Below are 18,127 nucleotides of genomic sequence, written 5' to 3' on the forward strand. Positions count from 1 at the left end.
CTACCTTTTTAAAATTATGCTTTAATTCAATTATAAGCTTATTATTAAACTTAGAACTTTTTTATATATGTAATATTCTGAATAAATATCATTGAAAATAATATTTGTAGTAATAAACGAACTGTATGATCAATTGGAAATAGTTTTACTTATTGTTGTAAAAATATGTGTATAGGAGTTTTTTAAAAAAAAAGGAAGAAGGATTGAAAAGAAGGTAACAATGTTAAAATTAAAAACTTCACATGTACATATTAACAAAATTTATTTATTTGCAATACAAAATAAAACGTTCTCATTTGATGTTAAAAAATTAGACCTATTTATATGGTTAGCCAAGAAGTTCACTTAAAAATTACAAGTTTCATTTATCAAAAACAAAATTAACAACATGCATCCCATAAAAAAAAGGCACTAAAATAAAATAAACAATGAAAATAACCATACAAAATTAGAAAGAATCCAACACCATCTTTTTTTATTAACAGTAATTTTTAATCATTTCATATTCTAATACATACAAAAGTAATATAATGAATTAAAACATACTTTAAACTACAAAAAACTGCAATAATTATTTTATTAAAAACTTCATTAATTATTTTCTCAAATTTCTCAGCTTGAATGTTTTAAAAAAGTGAACAAAAAAAAACATTCTTCTGGAATTATTTAAATTAGTTCATTTTATAGATGCATTTTTATTGTCATCTTATTAGCCAAAACAATAAAACTTAAGTATTACAAAAAAACATTCAGACAAACCAAGACAAACCAATAAAACAACAAATGAGACAAAACAATAATACAAAACAATTTTACAAAACAATTAGATAAAACAATGAAACAAACAATTAAAATGCTATACTATTCAAATGTTGCTAAATCTAAGTATATGCTGTGTTTTTCCAATTAAAAAGTGGGGTAAATTTACCAAAATGTAGCCCCACCTCCAGGTGGACCATTAACCCAATCAGCTGAACGCTGGTACATTGTAACATTTTGTCCTTGTGCAGCTGCTACTTGAGCAGCATTTGGTGCAACACCAGGTGGGGGAGGCTAATAAAAAAAACACAATAAACAAAATCAAATTTTAAATATTTGAGCTCCTAATGCTTTAAAAGGAAACTATAACATAATCTAAAATTTTGAGGAACAATGATGGATTATAAGGCTTAATTTTAAATTGGAAATTTTGATTTCAGACCAGTCCTTATGACTGAAATCTTTGAACAAAAATGTTATGTAAGATTATCATCAAAAATTGGAGTATTTTAAAACATCAATGATCTCACTGGCATAAATGTTGTAGAGGAAATTAGGTTTATACTAAATATCTTTTCCTGTCATAATCCTTAATAATTTTATTCTTTATAGCATTTAGTATTTAAATATGGTCATACAGTTATGGTAATCATTTAAATACTGCCATATAAGTTTATACTAGAGTCTGTTTTTGCAACTAATAAGTAACCATATTGACTTCTGAATTTATCTCAATAAAAAAAAAAGGAATTAATAAAACTCACTGGAACATTGAAAGTTGACCCTTTTCCAAATCGTGCAGCTGCATCATAAGCACCAGTTTGCTGCTGGGGATAGTAAACAGGCTATGATGGAAAAAACAAATTTCAATCTTTTAAGGACACTTAAAATCTTTTGCACTGAATTTGTATTTTGCTGTGTTAAAAAACATTTTGCAAAAAATTTTTATATTTTCAGTATTTGCTGGGTTTTTAAAAATTGGCAGCTAATGTTTTAGCAATCCTTCAATATTAGCAGCAATTTTAATTTTTCATTTATTCAAAAAAAAACAAAAAAAAAAAAAAAAAAAAAAAACAAGATTCTAAAAAATTTTTTATTTTTTTTAAACAGAAACGTTGAAATAAAACATTGATATTCAACTTTCTATAAAATTTTCATAAAGGAAATGTTTTGAATCTAACATTCTTTACTGACCAACTGACAGTGATAAGTTGTGACAATGAAAGCACTTTTGCTTTATCTTTTTAAAAGATAATCAGATAATAGATTGAAGAATATAAATTGGGTACTCTATATGTTAAACTTTCTAGCAAGACACAGTAAGGTTTTACCTAGTTATAATAAGTAATATTGCATTTATTAAATTCCAGTTAAATATTTTTTAGATAGGTAACATGTAAATACTTAATTGCATTATTTATTATTTAATACATTTTTATAACCTTTGTGTGTTTGTAAAGATATTTCTGTGATATTTAAATAAACACTCTTAGACATCTCTGATTTCTAAGAGTGTTTAAACCAGTTATGTGATTCATTTTTTTACAAGGTATACAGTTTCAAAATAGTTTGTTTAAAAGATATACAGGTTTATAAACTACACACATTTACCTAAAGAGAACTGAAAGTAAATTTTACAGATTTTTTGCTTTCTGCAGTTCTTTCTTTTTCAATTATTTGAGGAATGATGCGAGGATTACTCCAATCATATGAGGAGTGATGTAAGCATTACTCTTCCGGTTGAAACTTTTGGAAGATATATTTTTCACAATTTTCAAAAAAAGAGAGAAATTAATACAATAAAGTAGCTTTAAAATCCTGATATCAAGCTAGCACAGCTAACATAAAATATCACAGAAGCATTTCAAATCAGCACTATATAATATCACAGAAGTATTTCAAATCAGCACTTTGTAATATCACAGAAGCATTTCAGATCAGCACTTTGTAGTATCACAGAAGTATTTTAAATTAAAATTTAAAGTTGGTTAACAATTTTGCTAAAATTTAGCAAATGTTTATTTAACATTTTTTAATAAAATTTTTTATATAGCAAATGTTTTTAGTGACAAAAGTTTTGAGTTTTTAAAGTATTTTACTTTAAAAGTATGTTATTTATATTTATCCAATCATTAAACTAAAAAAAGTATGTCTTTTTAAAATTAAAAATGTTAAAAAACTTTAAATTAAATTACACTTAAAATGAAGAAGAAAAAAAAACCTATTAAATTTTGAAGCTCAATTCAAATTGTTCTTATTGGCAATCAAAACAAAAATGTGTATAGTACTTGAGATGGAGTAGAGTAGGCAGGGGGTGCTCCAACTGGTGGTGCTCCAACTGGTGGTGCTGGGTAAGCACCAACTCCATAAGATGGGTAGTTTCCTTGTGGTAGATAAGCACCCTGTGGTGTGGGATAACTAACCCCTGATGCAGGATAACCACCACTTTGTGGTGGATAGCCAGCAGCTTGTGGAGGAATGTTGTAGTGTTGAGGTGGTATATATCCTTGATTAACACCTACTGGCTGATTAGGAACACTATAAGAACTGCCAGCTTGCACAGGATATGTCACATGATGACCGCCATGGTGACCGCCATGATGACCGCCATGATGACCACCATGGTGCTTGTCATGATGACCTCCGTGGTGTTTATCATGGTGACCACCAAGAAAATGACCTATACCTAAAAAATTATACATTACTTTTATAATTATTATTACAAGCACATATGTTAAATATAGATGTATACCAGTTTTGGAAAAAATCATTATAAAATGATTTTAATTAAAATCAATGATTTGAAATTTCATTTTTCAATAGGAATGTAAAAAAAGTAAAGTATGTGAAAAAGTGAAGTTCATATAACATTTGGTTATAATATTTGTTACAAAGTGTTACAAAGTGTTGAATGTCTATCACAATATCATTGATTTACAAAATTAAAATTGTGCTTCCATTACGGGCTTAATTTCAAAGTCATCACTACGCCAGCACATGCTTCATGCACCTATATTGTAGGTGAAAAATGTGATAAAAAAAAAAAAAAATGAATTGACATTTAAATTGATTAACTTTAAAAAAATTATTTCAGACAAAAAACAATCTTTTTGAGATATTTGAAAAAAATTTTTTTTTTTGCAAATCAAAATTAACCAAAAAGTACTGCAAAAAAAATTATAACCATCTGCCTGATAAGATGATTTTTATTAGGTATCTATATTTAATCCCTCTTAAAAACTCATGGAACCTCTAAGTTCTTTTTTTGGCTTGTGGGTCTTCTGATATAATGGTATTTAACTCGTTTTTAAAAGAAAGGCCTGAACTATAATTATGATATTTTGCCCGAGTTTCTCCTCATGAATTTTGACCACTTTTAAGGGAAATAGTTGCTTCATAAATTTTTTGCCAAAACTGTTTTTTTTAAAGAAGAAGAAGAAGAAGAAGAAGAAGAAGAAGAAGAAGAAGAAGAAGAAGAAGTCTATTTTCCTCTTTTGTAAAAGTAACTGATAAGAATTATTTTACTTGCTTTTAGTGACAAAATTTAAGCAAATTTAAAAAATTTAAACTTATATCAACTTTTTTAAGATAACATCTGATTATAATGAGAAAATCTTTTAATTATTAAGATGAAAACAGGTTGTAGAAAGAATTTCCAGTACAATACCAAATTATTTAACTTCCAGTACAATACCAAATCATTTAAATAAGTTAATCTTTATGTAATCTTTAAGTGATTTTTTTTTTATTGAAGAAATGCAGACAAAGAATCAATTACTCATAACTATTTGTTTCATTTTATCTTTGAATCAAGGATTAATTTTAATTTAATAATGCTCACGTCCTGTAAATGTGATAAAAAAAACTTTCTCTCTGTACTTGAAGTTGTTTTATCACTTTATTTAGATTTATAATATTTTCAGAAATGTCTGCTAAAAACTGAACTTCATCATTACATTGATTGCCTATTATTTAACTAACAATAATTTTAAAACAAGTAAACAACAATAATTTTGAAAGTTCACCTTACTATGCTTTTAAGAAAAATTTTTGCAGTTTTTTTTGTCTTAACAAATAATTTTTAGGTTTAATTAAAAATACAATTTACAGAACTTTTTTGATTTTTATCTTAGAGAATATTCATTAAAACTCAATTCTCTAAATTATAGATAAAAATCAGAAAATCTATTTGATACAAACCGCTTCCAAAATGATAGTATATAGTTTTGCCATTTTAACAATTTTTGTTGATAAAAAAGATGAAAACTGTAAATTGGTCTTTTTGTATCTTTTGTTATTTTCAGCAAAATTGCAAACAAAATCACAAACAGCCTGTACTTTATCATACCTACTTAAACAGTAATTTATTTTTCATAAAGATATGATTCAGTTATTATGAACAAAATGAACAAAATATTGAATATAAATAAAAATCATGCTTGTGTATGTAGACATCTGGTTAAGAAGGTCAACTAAAATATTTGCATCAAATATACCATCCAAAATATCTACTATTTTTTACGTTGTGTATTTGATACAAATCACACATTTACACACTTAATAATCACAAATCACACATTTACACTTATAGTCTTTTACATAGAAATTAATAAATAATAATCTTTTAGATTGGAAATGTTTATTGCTTTACTACAGGTCACAATTCTCTAAGCTATTAACAGACACTGTTAAAAATTAAAATTAATTTAGTTTATTAATTTAGCTACTGATATTCCAAAACTCATTAAAATCCATCAGTGTACACAGTTTTTTTAGGTTTCACACTGGATTTATCAAACCAGTGCACTCTAGACCTTCATTCTATACTTGTTCAAATCTTATATGGGTGGAAAAAAATCCTTTTTAAAAGTTATAATCAATATCTGATGCAATTTACATAAACAGTGGTGTTTAACATTGCCAAATTTTTGAAACAATTAAAGATATTCTTGAGTCAAACCAAAATTTAAGAACAATAACATAAACCATAACTTATGAAAAATGTAAGAAAAACTCAATTTGCAAAATGTCAAGTTCTTTGCAGCATTTGATTTAAAGCATGCAATCATGTATTTGCTCAATCAGGTAGAATAAGGAAAATTGAGTACTTTTTGCAGTCTTTATCATTGATATAAAAAATATTGAGTGGAAAATAAATTAAAAACATTTAACTTGTGACACTGTATTTATGTAATATATTCAAAGATTCTTAACCTAAAGAATCTAGATACTCTAATCCAGTTTTTGGCTCCACCTACTGAATTGTATCTTTTGATTGGGGCTGTACGCACATTAGGAAAAAACTCAATCCTATCTACCAGTTTTAAAGGAAGAACTAAGTAGGTTGAAAGTTTCATATTTTGCTGTATCATAGTTATCTTTGGTTGGATACCATAAATGTGGCCTATCCAAGATCTCCAGTTTGAGGAAGCTGTTCATTAAAAAAAAAAAAAACCTATGGGGAGTAGATTGAAATGTGTAGAAGGGCATACTCAACACAGAGAGACTGTTATTATCTGAAGTAAATTTTAAAGGAAGACAAGTATAATATACTTTAATAAGCCTTGTCATGCTGCCTTGCAAACAAACAAAAAAAAGTCAAAATTTCTAGGCGAGTGAATGTAATCCTGTTAAAATTACTTTTCATGGCCACAACATTTTTTAATTAGTAAAAATGACTTGTTTTGATTAAGTGATACAACAAAATCTGGTTTTCTATGACTATGGGTAAATCATAGAGTATGAGAGAAGATACTTTTAGTAATACTTTCTGTTTAAACTAATAGAAATAATGCTAGTGTACATGTTTTTAATCCATTGAGTACCATAAGAAACAGGGATGCGGATTTAAATGTAAACTGAGTATTTGTATGCTGTTTTAAAATGAAAAACAGATACTATTGTTAAAGTTTCTTACTTAAGTGAAACATTTTCTAGCTGAAAACTAAATATTTTTTTTTTGCAACTGCTAAATAGAAGAAAAGAAGGTTATCTTACCATGCATTCTTTTTTAAGTTAAATCAGTCAAGGGAAAATGTTTGTTTTGAAAAAATCCGTCAATATTATTTTTCTCAAATCTGTTTCCTTTAGCCTCGTTTATACGGTAAAGTCTAGGTGTAATTTAAATGTTTCACGAACACATGCTTTCGTAAATAACTCGCGTGTTGTGAATTTTACGAGTTACTTTTTTGGTTATCGTTTTACAGAGTCTTGAATTTTAACTTATAAGCAAGTTGGTAGTCCTTAATGCAAATTAACTTTTGTAATAAAACCTCCCAATTATCCACCAACGTTCATTATGATCATTTGGGCCCAAAAGAAGCGTGCTCTGGTCATTGTAAATGAAAAATAAAAGTTAATTAAATCTTTTAAAAGTCAAAACTATTTAAATATTTTAAAAATTACTATAAAAAATTGTTTGTACACACGCGGGGCCCCGGGAATCTTCCCCACCCGTCCCCCCCCCCTCTCGGCGGCCATGAGTGAACCTATCATATTTTCAAACAATTTTTACTAAAAATAATAACATTAAGATGCGAATGGAGTTCTTGAAGTAAGGTTAGGTAGAGATACCTAGGTATAGATAATGGTGAAACATTAGATATTTTATTATTACTCAATTCCACTAATTTTTTAGAGAAATGACTTTTAAACTGTCCCATTCTTCAAACCGTTCAAAAATTGTCAATCAAAGCTGCTTGTTAAATATTTTTAGGTAATCCACTAGTCATATCCTGAAAAAACCCTACAATTGTGTCACTATTTAAATTTTATCCTGGATAAATTAATGATAAATCGGGAAATTTATAATACTTTTTAAAATAAATAGGAATTTATAAGCGGTGCATTACTTTTGTGGTGTTAATTATATCCTGATTGTTAAATTTCCCAAAGTTTATAAATATGAACAACTTAAACTGCTCACGGGGTCCAAGATGGCTGACGCACAAATTTTATTTACTACGAAGGCCGGAAGTATCTCAACTTGCTAAACAGTTTTAGTTGGAAATAAAACAATTACAATGAAATGTAAACAATTTTCAGACAGCAAAATTCAAAAAGGAACACACAAATACTTACAGCAGTCAGCAAATGAATCGATAGATCGTAGATTTAATTTACAAGATTAAATGGAAAAAAAAAATTTTCAGTTTACACTACCCAAGTAGCAGCGCTCATATGAGCCTGTGCCGGCTACGCCAATTCTGGCAATCCAATTACGGGACATTAAATCTCCATGAATGGCACGCCGGAGCCGATATGAACCATTGTTGTACCGTAAAAGATTAACCAGAGCTTGTTTGCCAGATAGTAACTGTCATGTGGTCCTTTTGCAGCATCCTAGTCCTGGAGATCCAATAAAGGGCCGATTAATATACACAGATGGCACGCCAGAGGTGGTAAGCCACAACTGGACCGCTGCTATCAAAAATCACTAAAAAGCGTATACGCCAAATTTTTGAAGCAAGTTTTGGACTCTCAGTTAAGAAACTGATGATATTGCATATGTTTCAAATAAAAATCTTTTTTGTTTGTTTGTTTAACATAACATTTTTTATAACGGAATATAGCATATTTACTTAAATTTCAAATATAAATATATTTTTTTGTTTAACAAAACATTCTTAAAATAACTTATTGTATGTTAACTTTTCTGTTTTTCGTTTTTTATAATAAATATGATAAATACAAATTCTCAGTAAAAATAAGTATAAATTTTATTTTTAGTTTGTTTAAATTTAGTTTAATAGTAGCGAAGAAAAACTATTTGTATAAGTTGTCATTTTAGACCAAAGAAACTTAGTTAATAGGACTAAAATGATAATTGTTAACCAACTTACAACTGTTGGTAGCTGCCAACATAGTAATTTACTAATTGCTTTTGTAGAAATCTCAAATTTCAAATAATTAGCATTTTTTATACAATTTATGTATATTTTAGTTCTTAACTACCCAATGCTGTGTGCTAGAAGGTTAATAAAACATCTGCTTAGTAGACAACTGAGTTTCTTTTTAAGATAAAATATTTTGGCAACTTGGCATCGTGATAAAATTATATAATTTCTGTATACTGTAGCCATAATATGTAAGAATAACAAAGCAGTAAGTATAACAGTATATAGTACAGGTATAAAAGTATAGTAGATGATTTAAATATTTCTTTATTCAAAAATCTTTTAAATAATAAATTATGAAAGTTTTTTTTATGGTGTTTTTACATGGATTTATATCTTAAACTAGGAGTGATTATTCCTAAACATTAAGGGATAATTATTAACATTTAAAGATATAAACTTATATGCATCATACATTTTTTGACACCATACAAAATGTATTTTATCAACAAGTTCCCTTAAATAAATATGTTTAAAGTTGTTTTGAATAACAAGTCAAAAAAGCAATTGAATGAATTATTAAGAGTTGGAATATTACAAAGAATAATATAAAATTAAAACAATATGCTATAAAAAAATTTACATTTTGTATATAATATTCTTGTTAAATAAGATATCCATCTATTACATTCACGTATAAAGTAATCCTAGAAGGAACCCCTGAGTTTTTTGTGTATACATACATAGATACATATACACACATACATAATATATGTGGTCACTATTTGGCAAGAGCTACTAATCGTAATGATGGCAGAAAACAAAGAGCCATAAGAAAGTCTGCTGAGATAAATAGTTTTGAACATTCTTAAATACCAATCGTTAGGAGTATGGCTGCTATTATTGCAACCTGGTATAAATTATGTACACAGATTGATTTTACATTTAAGTTCTAAATGTTTCTGAAAGGGATTTTGATGATGTGCAATTCAACTCATATCTGACAACATTTAGAGATACTTTATATTATCATTAAAGAAGTAAATTAATTGCCTACTCAACATCTAAAAATAGCTAAGGTGTGGTAAACGTCAGAAAAAACAAAAACTCGAAACGAGAGATTTCTTAGCAGAATTTACATGTTTTTTTGCAAAACAATTTCATTTCTTTTTCGTGAGTTGAACAGTATCCCGCTTGCTGCCATTGACTGCAATAATAAGCTTCTCTATCATTAATATCTTCACATAAAGTTGAGTCTAAAGAAAAATACAATTGTATCAGCTTAATGACGTTACTTGTTTATCCTTTATAACTTAAGTAGCATGCAATAAAAATTTACTAAGAGACTTTTTAAATAATAGAAACTTAAAAAACGAGCTACCGTCAGTGGGCTTGTCAGATGCATCAACATTTTTTTGGCAAGTTCCTGCTGTAATACTTATATCGTCAATAGCTATGTCACCTTGCCAACCATCTCCAATAATTCCTTCAAATATCAACTGGAAAAAAAAAAATGCTTTTCTCAACACAATTTTCTTGAACTTTCCTTACCTGACACCCCTCCTGCCATCTCCCACGCAATTTATTATTCTGTAATAAAAACGTGCAAGATTGTTATAATAGGAATTCATTCAACAACTTGTATGAAAAAAGTATAAAAACCTGGTAAGGTCCTTCAGGTTGAATATCAATTAAAAGATTTTTCCAATCGTTATTTGGCTCACTTTTTGATTGAGAGAAGATATTTTTTATTGTGCTCTTATCATTGATGTAAATATTGAACTTTCCAACCATTGACGCATTATAAGAATACATGCTGTAAAAGACAGAAAAACATTGGGAAGATTGTGGTTTTTCAAACCATTCTGATGCAAGACGTGCTACTTGATTTTTTTTTTGAGGATAAGATGCTTCAATGTATACATAGGTTCCTACAATTAAAAAATTTTTCTTTAAATGTTCAGACTGAGTTTTGAAAATATTGTTTCCACAGCACAAAGCAAAAAAAAAAAACCTTGTTGATGAACTGTAAAATTTAAAAGAAAACATAAAAAAAAAAAAAACCTAGTCTTCCTGTTGTATGATCAGAATCAGGTCCAGTTCCCCTAGAAGGTGTTTCTCCATATATCTGAGCCCATTCAAAGTCTGCAGTTTTATCATGTGTAAAGCCACATAAACCATTTTCAAAATCACATGTGTAATCACCTGAAGTTTGTTTAAAATATTGTTTAATGTTAAACCATATTTATCAATATTTTAAATTTTTGTATAAAAATATTCAAAATATTCAAAAAGCTAAACAACTTTTTTTTTGACTTAGAAAAATGAAAAGTAACTTCTCGTACATGGATAAGAAAACTAAACAAAAATTGAAAAAACTAGGAAACAAAACACAGACAACATAAACAAAATTGTCAACTTTTGTTATTAAGAAATTTTAATTCTACCTTTCAAGTCATACTTTGTAAAAACAGTTGTTGGACGAGTTGTTATGCCTAGATATATATAAATCATTCATGAAACTACAACAAACACACAATTTACTAAAAGAGAAAAGTAGTTGAACTAGCTTATCAATAATCTTACTATGTGTAATAATTGAGTTGCATGCGTAATGTATATGAATTCTGAAATGTATGCCTGATATTAATCTTACCTTTACAACGATATAGCTCCATAACCTGATACTGGTCATGTTCTGTAAACCCAACCCTTTGACCAAGTTGGAAAATGTTGGGATCCTTTGGATCTAGAGTTGTTGTATCATTTATGCCGAATGCAGTTTTTGAGTATTGCATATAGCTCTTGTAGTCATAAGGGGAGTTGAGACTATCAACCATAGAATTTGAATACAACCTGAAATTATGTTTCTTGGCTGGAAAGAAAAATTCAATGAATAAAAAAACATAAAACGCAAATAATAAAAAGAAAAATATAAAATATAAATGATAAAAAGAAAAATATAATTCATAAATAAGAAAAAGAATAAAATTTATAATAAAATTAAATAATGCAAGATAATCTTTCTTTTTGAACTTCAAAAAAGTGTGGTAAATTATAAAACAATAACTATAAAATAAATATATAAATTTAAGGCACTTTACATTCAGGAATATTTTCCCAACGAATAGTAATATATTGATCTCTATCTGGACGATTTTGTTCATGCCCAAATCCCATAGCATGACCTGAAATTGGAATTTATTTTAAACCTATATAAAATATATTCACAAAAAAAAAAAGAAAGGAAAAAAAACAAAAACAAACAAACAAACAAAAATTATTAATGAAAATTTATGGGAAAAAAAATATTTATCAATAAAAAGTGAAAAATCAAATCTAATTACCTAAAAACCAAAAGCTTAGGTAAAGTATATAAAATTGATAATTATAATTTTAAAAGCTTTTATCTAGAAGTTACAAACCTTTGACCTACCTATTTCATGAACAATTGTTCCTTTACCCCAACAACCATCAGCTAAAGATATATTTTGAAGGCCCCCTACTCTTCCCAAATAACTCCAACAGCTTCAGAAACAACAACAAAAAATGGTAAAAGTACCATAAAAAATAACATAAAATGTTCAAAAATAACTTTTTTTTTAAATAAATGGTAGATTAATATATTTTTATTAGACAAATCATTTGATTATAAACAAGTTTTTTTTATAAGTAAATTACATAACTATGATGTTAACTTATAAAAACAAATCAAAAAAACTCAAATAGTATGCTTTCCTAAATATCAATTAGTAATAGAAAGTAAAACCATTACTTTCTATCACTAATTGAGATTTAGGAAAGCATACTATTTGATTTTTTTGATTTGTTTTTATTACATTGGTGTAGTAGCTGCTTGCATCATTCTGCAACATTCACACCTGTGTTTTAAATAACTTGGTGCTGCATTAATTGTTAAGTGCTAAAAGATTTTAATCTTCAAGAAGACTAGCATTTAATTATTAAATTAAATATTGCAAAGTGTCATTAAATTTAAAATTTGTACTTCCAGCACTTGTCAAGTAATGCATGGTTGTTAATGTATGCATTAAAACCTAAAATATTCAGCTGCCATAGAATGTAGATAGGAACTACAGTAACACATGCAAACATATAAAGTATAATACATACAAATATATAGGGTACAAACATGAAAATATATAGACTATATTATGCACAAATATACAGTGTATAATGCATACAAATGTATATATAAAGTATAATACATACTCAAATAGTACAATTTACTTTAGAAGTTTTTTTTTTATAGACATATGGGTCTTTAATTCATAAACCAAAAATTAAAAGATATTTATAATTTAGACACAGCAGGTTATTTGAGATATATATTTAATCTGTAATCGTATTTTAAATCATAATTCTAATAACTGCATTGAACATTTATTCAAAATACTAATAGGATCAGCTATATTTTTATTTAGTATAATTTATTTGAATTGTTTTTGGGAAGTGTTATTAACTGATAAAACTAAAATAAAAAAAGTTTAAAATATTAACAATAAACAAATTTTGTGCAAAATTAATTCTTTCACCAAACAAAAAATAGCAGAGTTAACTAAAAGGTACAATTTGTCACAAGATATTAAAATATTGAATTCAATTTGAAATATTTTAGTAAAACATTTCACTATTTGTATGTACATATTTTGAAAGCTTTGTAACCAACATTACAACAGCATAAGTTCTTATATAATTTATATGCAACAGATGATTCAGGAGCAATATATAAAAATCTAATAGTGAATTTTTTATGACTTACCCACTTCCTTGAAAAAATTCAATAAAATCAACTTCATCTGTTCTTCTTTTAAATGTAAGACAGGACCTTTCTTCCCACTCCCTTAAGGCAGCCATTAGTCCAAAAGTAGCTTCAGCAGTATCTTCTAAAGAATCAAAAAATTCCGAGCATTATGATGTTTTTTAAAGTCTTTATAACGTTTTTTTTAGAGGGAAATTTAAAACTTTAAAGAGATTTTAAATAAAAATAAAATTTGTTTTAATCTGTACTTTACTTTTAATAAAAATTAATTACAAATTAAAACAAATTAAATACTTTGTCTTTAAACACAAATTCTAAAGTTCATATACAAAATTCCTAACACTCACCTAATTGTTTTGTCATTCTCCATGGTACAACCTTATTGTTAGGCAACCACAAAATGCTTGAATTACTTAAAGCAGCACGTTTTTCTCTTGATGCATGTCCAGCTTGACTAATATCACCGCCTACTTCAACAAGAAAACGTTGTTTTGGAGTCAGTAGGATATCACCACCAAACAAAACGCCTTCAGGATCATAATTTTCTGAAGAAGAAAAAAGACATTTAAAAAAATATTGATTGAAATTCAATAACACTAGAGCACTAACCACCTATAAATTAATACATAAATTATAACCTCTATAATTAGTTGTATTTCTTACACAACAACAATCCTGTCTCAACATTCATACCCAAACTTACAATAGCTTATGATATCAGTGAAGACTTCAAAAGATTTCTTACAACTTCTAACCCAATTTTGAAAATTACCATAAAGTAACAACATAAAGAGAATCACTCATAGCTCTTTTGTTGAAATTTTGTTATATGAAATCTGTTGTAACTGCAAGTTTCCTTACAAATCAATTTTTTGAGTGATAAATGACTTTTCTTGTTTGAGGGAAAACAAATATTCAAATTGTTATTTCATAATAATTTTTAAAAATGGCTGAGAAAATTTATAAGGCTATCTTTTTTACTGATACCATAAATGCATGGTTATCAATGTATGCATTAAGACCTAACATTTTAAGTTTTGATGCTTTACAGTGATACATGTAAACAAAGGGGGTATAATACAAATACAGTGTGCAAAAAAAAAAACAAACAGTCGTGCTCTTAAAACAAATCTCATCTTTTATGTTTATGCCAAAAATATTTACACTAACCAGTTAAAATGTCAACAAAAATTGTATCTAAAGTATACAATAGAAAATCAATATGAAAATATCGTCAAGAGTTTGGAAAAAAATTATGGTTTTCTTTCATACTATAGAAATTTTAAAATTTAATTATGTAATTATTTGATTACTAATTATTTAATTTAATTAATTAATTTTAAATTATGGTTTTCTTTCATACTATAGAAATTTTAAAATTTAATAACAAAGCTGCAACAAAAAAATAATCATACAGTTCAAAACTATCTCAAATTGACCAAATTTCATGAAAACTAGTATCAAGTGGGGATCTCCTTACGCCTTGACGACCTCAGTTAAATAATTGGCATTAGGTTGACAGATATGATATATATTAACTAGATTTCTAACTTCACAAAAGTTCTGTAAAAAAAAGTGAAGCAAGTGTTAATTTTAGTTTTGTTTTGATTTATCATTGCGTCATTTCAGTCTGGCAAAACTATGGAAATCCTGAAAAACTGAAAACGCGCTATTTACGAAAAAAAAATTATTGCAGTTTACAAAAATTTACTTTGCATAAGAAAAATCCAGTTTTTTTTGCGTAAATTACGCATTTTTTAGCTTTAAAGGATTTGGCCCTGGCCTGGCAAAAAATTTGCTTCACTGCGGAAGCGCGAGTTAGATATCTAGTTAATATATATCATTGGGTTGACCACATCTTTGATCTCTTCTTTTGTTATAATTATAAGGTGCGCTCATTGTAGCCTCTTTCTAGTGATCTTTGCATCTTAATGTTCGATCGTCAAGTTTTCTGTCCAAAATTTAACCGGACTTTGAGTTAGCTGTTTTCAAAGAATTCACGTTATTTGTATAAAAGTATAGCTTCATTTTCTTAGCAGTATGCTTTGAAGAGGATATCAAATCATTTAAAAAGCTGTGCAATTCTTTTTGTTATGTAAATTTAATCTCATGATTTTATTTGATTTTATTTTATTACGTTATTTGTATATATTCACGTTATATATTCACGTTATTTGTATTAAAGTATAGCTTCATTTTCTTAGCAGTATGCTTTGAAGAGGATATCAAATCATTTAAAAAGCTGCGCAATTCTTTTTGTTATGTAAAATTAATCTCATGATTTTATTTTATTTTATTACGTTATTTGTATATATTCACGTTATTTGTATAAAAGTATAGCTTCATTTTCTTAGCAGTATGCTTCGGGGGGTTATCTGCAGAAATGAAATCTATAACCATTCTCAAATTGTTACTAGATGGTCGCAAGCATAGCCACCGAGAGAAATTTTGAGCCCTAGAGAAGTTTTCTTAAGGGGCCCTCATTATCATCAATTATATACCCAGGACCAACAGAAGCGTGCTCTGGTCATTGAAAATTAAAAATGAAAGTTAACTAAATCTTTTAAAAGCCAAAACTGTTTAAATCTTTTAAAAATTATTTGTACACACAAGGGGCCCCGAAATCTTCCCCGTCCACCCTCCCTTCTCGGCGGCCATAGTCGCAAGATGGCTTTGAGAATTTCATAATACATTAAAGCATCCATTTTGTCATTAATAAATGTCAATTTTCCTATTCCTTTCGAGTTCATGCTACCCCAAACCATCACAGTTCCTCCTACATGCTTGACAGTAATTCGTAAACAACTCAATTTATAAGCCTCTCCTTTTTTTCGCCACCCTTTCTAGACTCCATCTGATGAGACGAGGCTGTATTTTGACTGATCTGAACAAAAGATTTTTTTCTAAAATGATATCGGCGTTTTTGGTACTTCTTTAAAAATTCTAATCGTGTCATTTGTTTTGCAATGAAGAAAGGTTTTTTTTGAACTACTCTTCCTTAATGTTGTTCTCTAATACAACTTTTGATCATTTAAGGGTTCTCTGTGATATTGGGTTCTCTTTGAACTTAAAAGCTGATTTAGTTGTTGAAACAAATTTTCTTTTTCTTCACATTGATGATGATATTGTGATGATATTGATGATCATATTGCGATCAATCGTACTAGTAGTCATAAGTACTTACATACTTGTAAGCCGATTCGCTTAAAATCTATTAAACACTTGCGTTAAGATACTATTACCTAGTTCATTTTCATATTTCATTTTCATATCTTAGTTTTAAGATGAGAAAAAAAAATCAGGTTAAGAACATATTAAAGTAATCTGTGCATCTAAAAAGAGTAAGTTTACCTTCTTCTGGGAAAGCTTGACAAAGAACCAAAAATAACAAAATCCAAAGAAGAGTCATGTTAAAATAACTGTTCAGCTACCTAAGAAGTTTTCTACATGGTAGAGTAGCGATTTTATGTGTTGGCTGTATCCTGCACCTGTCTAAAAAAAAACACCTACATAAACAGATTATTGTTTTTTTTTTTTAAACGGTGCAAACACCACGTTCAAACGTTAAACAGCTGTTACTTTTATTATATCATATAGCTGCATCTTACCTATACTTTTCCAAAGATGATCCTTCAATTCTTAACCTTACCTTTCTTTTTCAATTTTTAACCTTACACGATAAAATTTAATGTTATACGCGCCTTTGTTAAATGAAGTTAATTTTTCATCATTTAAACAAATCCAATTCGTTATTTATATTTAGTATTATTTTCAGAGTATAAGTTACTTGTTTAAATTGTGCGCTATGCTAATTTTTACTTACACACATTAAAAACATACACACACAAACCACACTTTGGCAATTGTTTCTATTAATTAAGTCATCTAACTGGCGTGTCTCCTTTACTTTTGTTACATTCTTTTACAGTACTGTTACATTCTTTTACGGTGAAAAAAATTGGAAAGCATGACCTACTATATACACAACCGGATATGTTCCATTAGAGCGTAGAAAATTAAAAGACAAGTTTTTGCATTCCACTTTCTTTAACGTCAAAAGATGCCTCCGCTCATTTGACAATATTTTGGAACAACGCTTTTCAAGGTTTCCATCAAATGAGTGGTTGCAAGTCTTTGATTCGATTGCTTCGAAATCATCGTTAATAGAGAAGTTTGATTTTTGGATTTACACAGGGCCGGATAGGAGAGTTCGTGGTCTCTAGGCACTACCTTTTTGCAGGCCCTGGTATACTTGAATGATTACTTAGTGGTACAAAGTATTTAAATAAGTGTTTTAAAGAGTGTTTAGACCATAAAGAGACTGCGCTAACCAAAAAGAGACATGCATAAAAATGATTACTTCAACAAAGTGAACCAATAAAACTTTGCTGCAGCCTGGCACAGAGTTGTACACCATCATCAAATTGTATAATAAAACATTTAAATGAAACATGTAATAAACTCGAAGCATTTGAAATTATGGCAAAAGATCTCACAAAATTTGTATACAAAGAATGGACAAAACGTAAACATGTGCGAAAAAGATTTAAATACAACTTTATGGATGAGGATAATATTGATTCAAGTTTAAATTTGAGTGCTAGTGACAATATCCGTATGTATGCATGTATGTATGTATGTATGTATGTATGTATGTATGTATGTATGTATGTATGTATGTATGTATGTATGTATGTATGTATGTATGTATGTATGTATGTATGTATGTATGTATGTATGTATGTATGTATGT

General features: G+C 27.9%; 2 protein-coding genes across 2 annotated transcripts; both read right to left on the reverse strand.

The window, feature by feature from the left end:
• Nucleotides 1–245: 245 nt before the first annotated feature.
• LOC145190364 (uncharacterized) lies at nucleotides 246–6,891 on the reverse strand. Its single transcript, XM_090091328.1, has 4 exons — nucleotides 6,757–6,891; nucleotides 3,048–3,445; nucleotides 1,524–1,604; nucleotides 246–1,053 (listed from the first exon to the last, which is right to left on the reverse strand). Exons 1-4 carry the CDS (start codon nucleotides 6,761–6,763, stop codon nucleotides 925–927), a joined length of 615 nt encoding a protein of 204 aa, XP_089947454.1. The 5' UTR covers nucleotides 6,764–6,891; the 3' UTR covers nucleotides 246–924.
• A 2,811-nt stretch (nucleotides 6,892–9,702) lies between these two features.
• Nucleotides 9,703–16,872, reverse strand: LOC145190229 (high choriolytic enzyme 1-like). The gene is made up of 11 exons (XM_090090876.1): nucleotides 16,726–16,872; nucleotides 13,722–13,919; nucleotides 13,375–13,498; nucleotides 12,031–12,122; nucleotides 11,699–11,782; nucleotides 11,251–11,469; nucleotides 11,042–11,089; nucleotides 10,659–10,799; nucleotides 10,257–10,525; nucleotides 9,976–10,093; nucleotides 9,703–9,850 (listed from the first exon to the last, which is right to left on the reverse strand). The coding sequence occupies exons 1-11, from the start codon at nucleotides 16,781–16,783 to the stop codon at nucleotides 9,720–9,722; spliced, it is 1,482 nt and encodes a 493-aa protein (XP_089947002.1). The 5' UTR covers nucleotides 16,784–16,872; the 3' UTR covers nucleotides 9,703–9,719.
• Between the last annotated feature and the right edge of the window lie 1,255 nt (nucleotides 16,873–18,127).

This window comes from Hydra viridissima, unplaced genomic scaffold, assembly GCF_058129835.1.
Source record: "Hydra viridissima isolate aposymbiotic clone 2 unplaced genomic scaffold, HvirCarnegie_v1 scaffold_6, whole genome shotgun sequence".
Taxonomy (NCBI): domain Eukaryota; kingdom Metazoa; phylum Cnidaria; class Hydrozoa; order Anthoathecata; family Hydridae; genus Hydra; species Hydra viridissima.

Bases quoted from the DNA above. Each gene is read 5' to 3' on its own strand.
- LOC145190364 (XM_090091328.1), bottom strand. The intron at 1,605-3,047 runs GTACTATACACA...TTTCCATCATAG, and splicing joins CCTACTCTACTCCATCTCAA to CCTGTTTACTATCCCCAGCA. The intron at 1,054-1,523 runs GTGAGTTTTATT...TTTTTTTATTAG, and splicing joins GGTCAACTTTCAATGTTCCA to CCTCCCCCACCTGGTGTTGC.
- LOC145190229 (XM_090090876.1), bottom strand. From the start codon at position 16,783: ATGACTCTTCTTTGGATTTTGTTATTTTTGGTTCTTTGTCAAGCTTTC. The intron at 13,499-13,721 runs GTGAGTGTTAGG...TTGATTCTTTAG, and splicing joins GAGAATGACAAAACAATTAG to AAGATACTGCTGAAGCTACT. The intron at 10,526-10,658 runs GTTTTTTTTTTT...TTTTAATTGTAG, and splicing joins TCATACAACAGGAAGACTAG to GAACCTATGTATACATTGAA.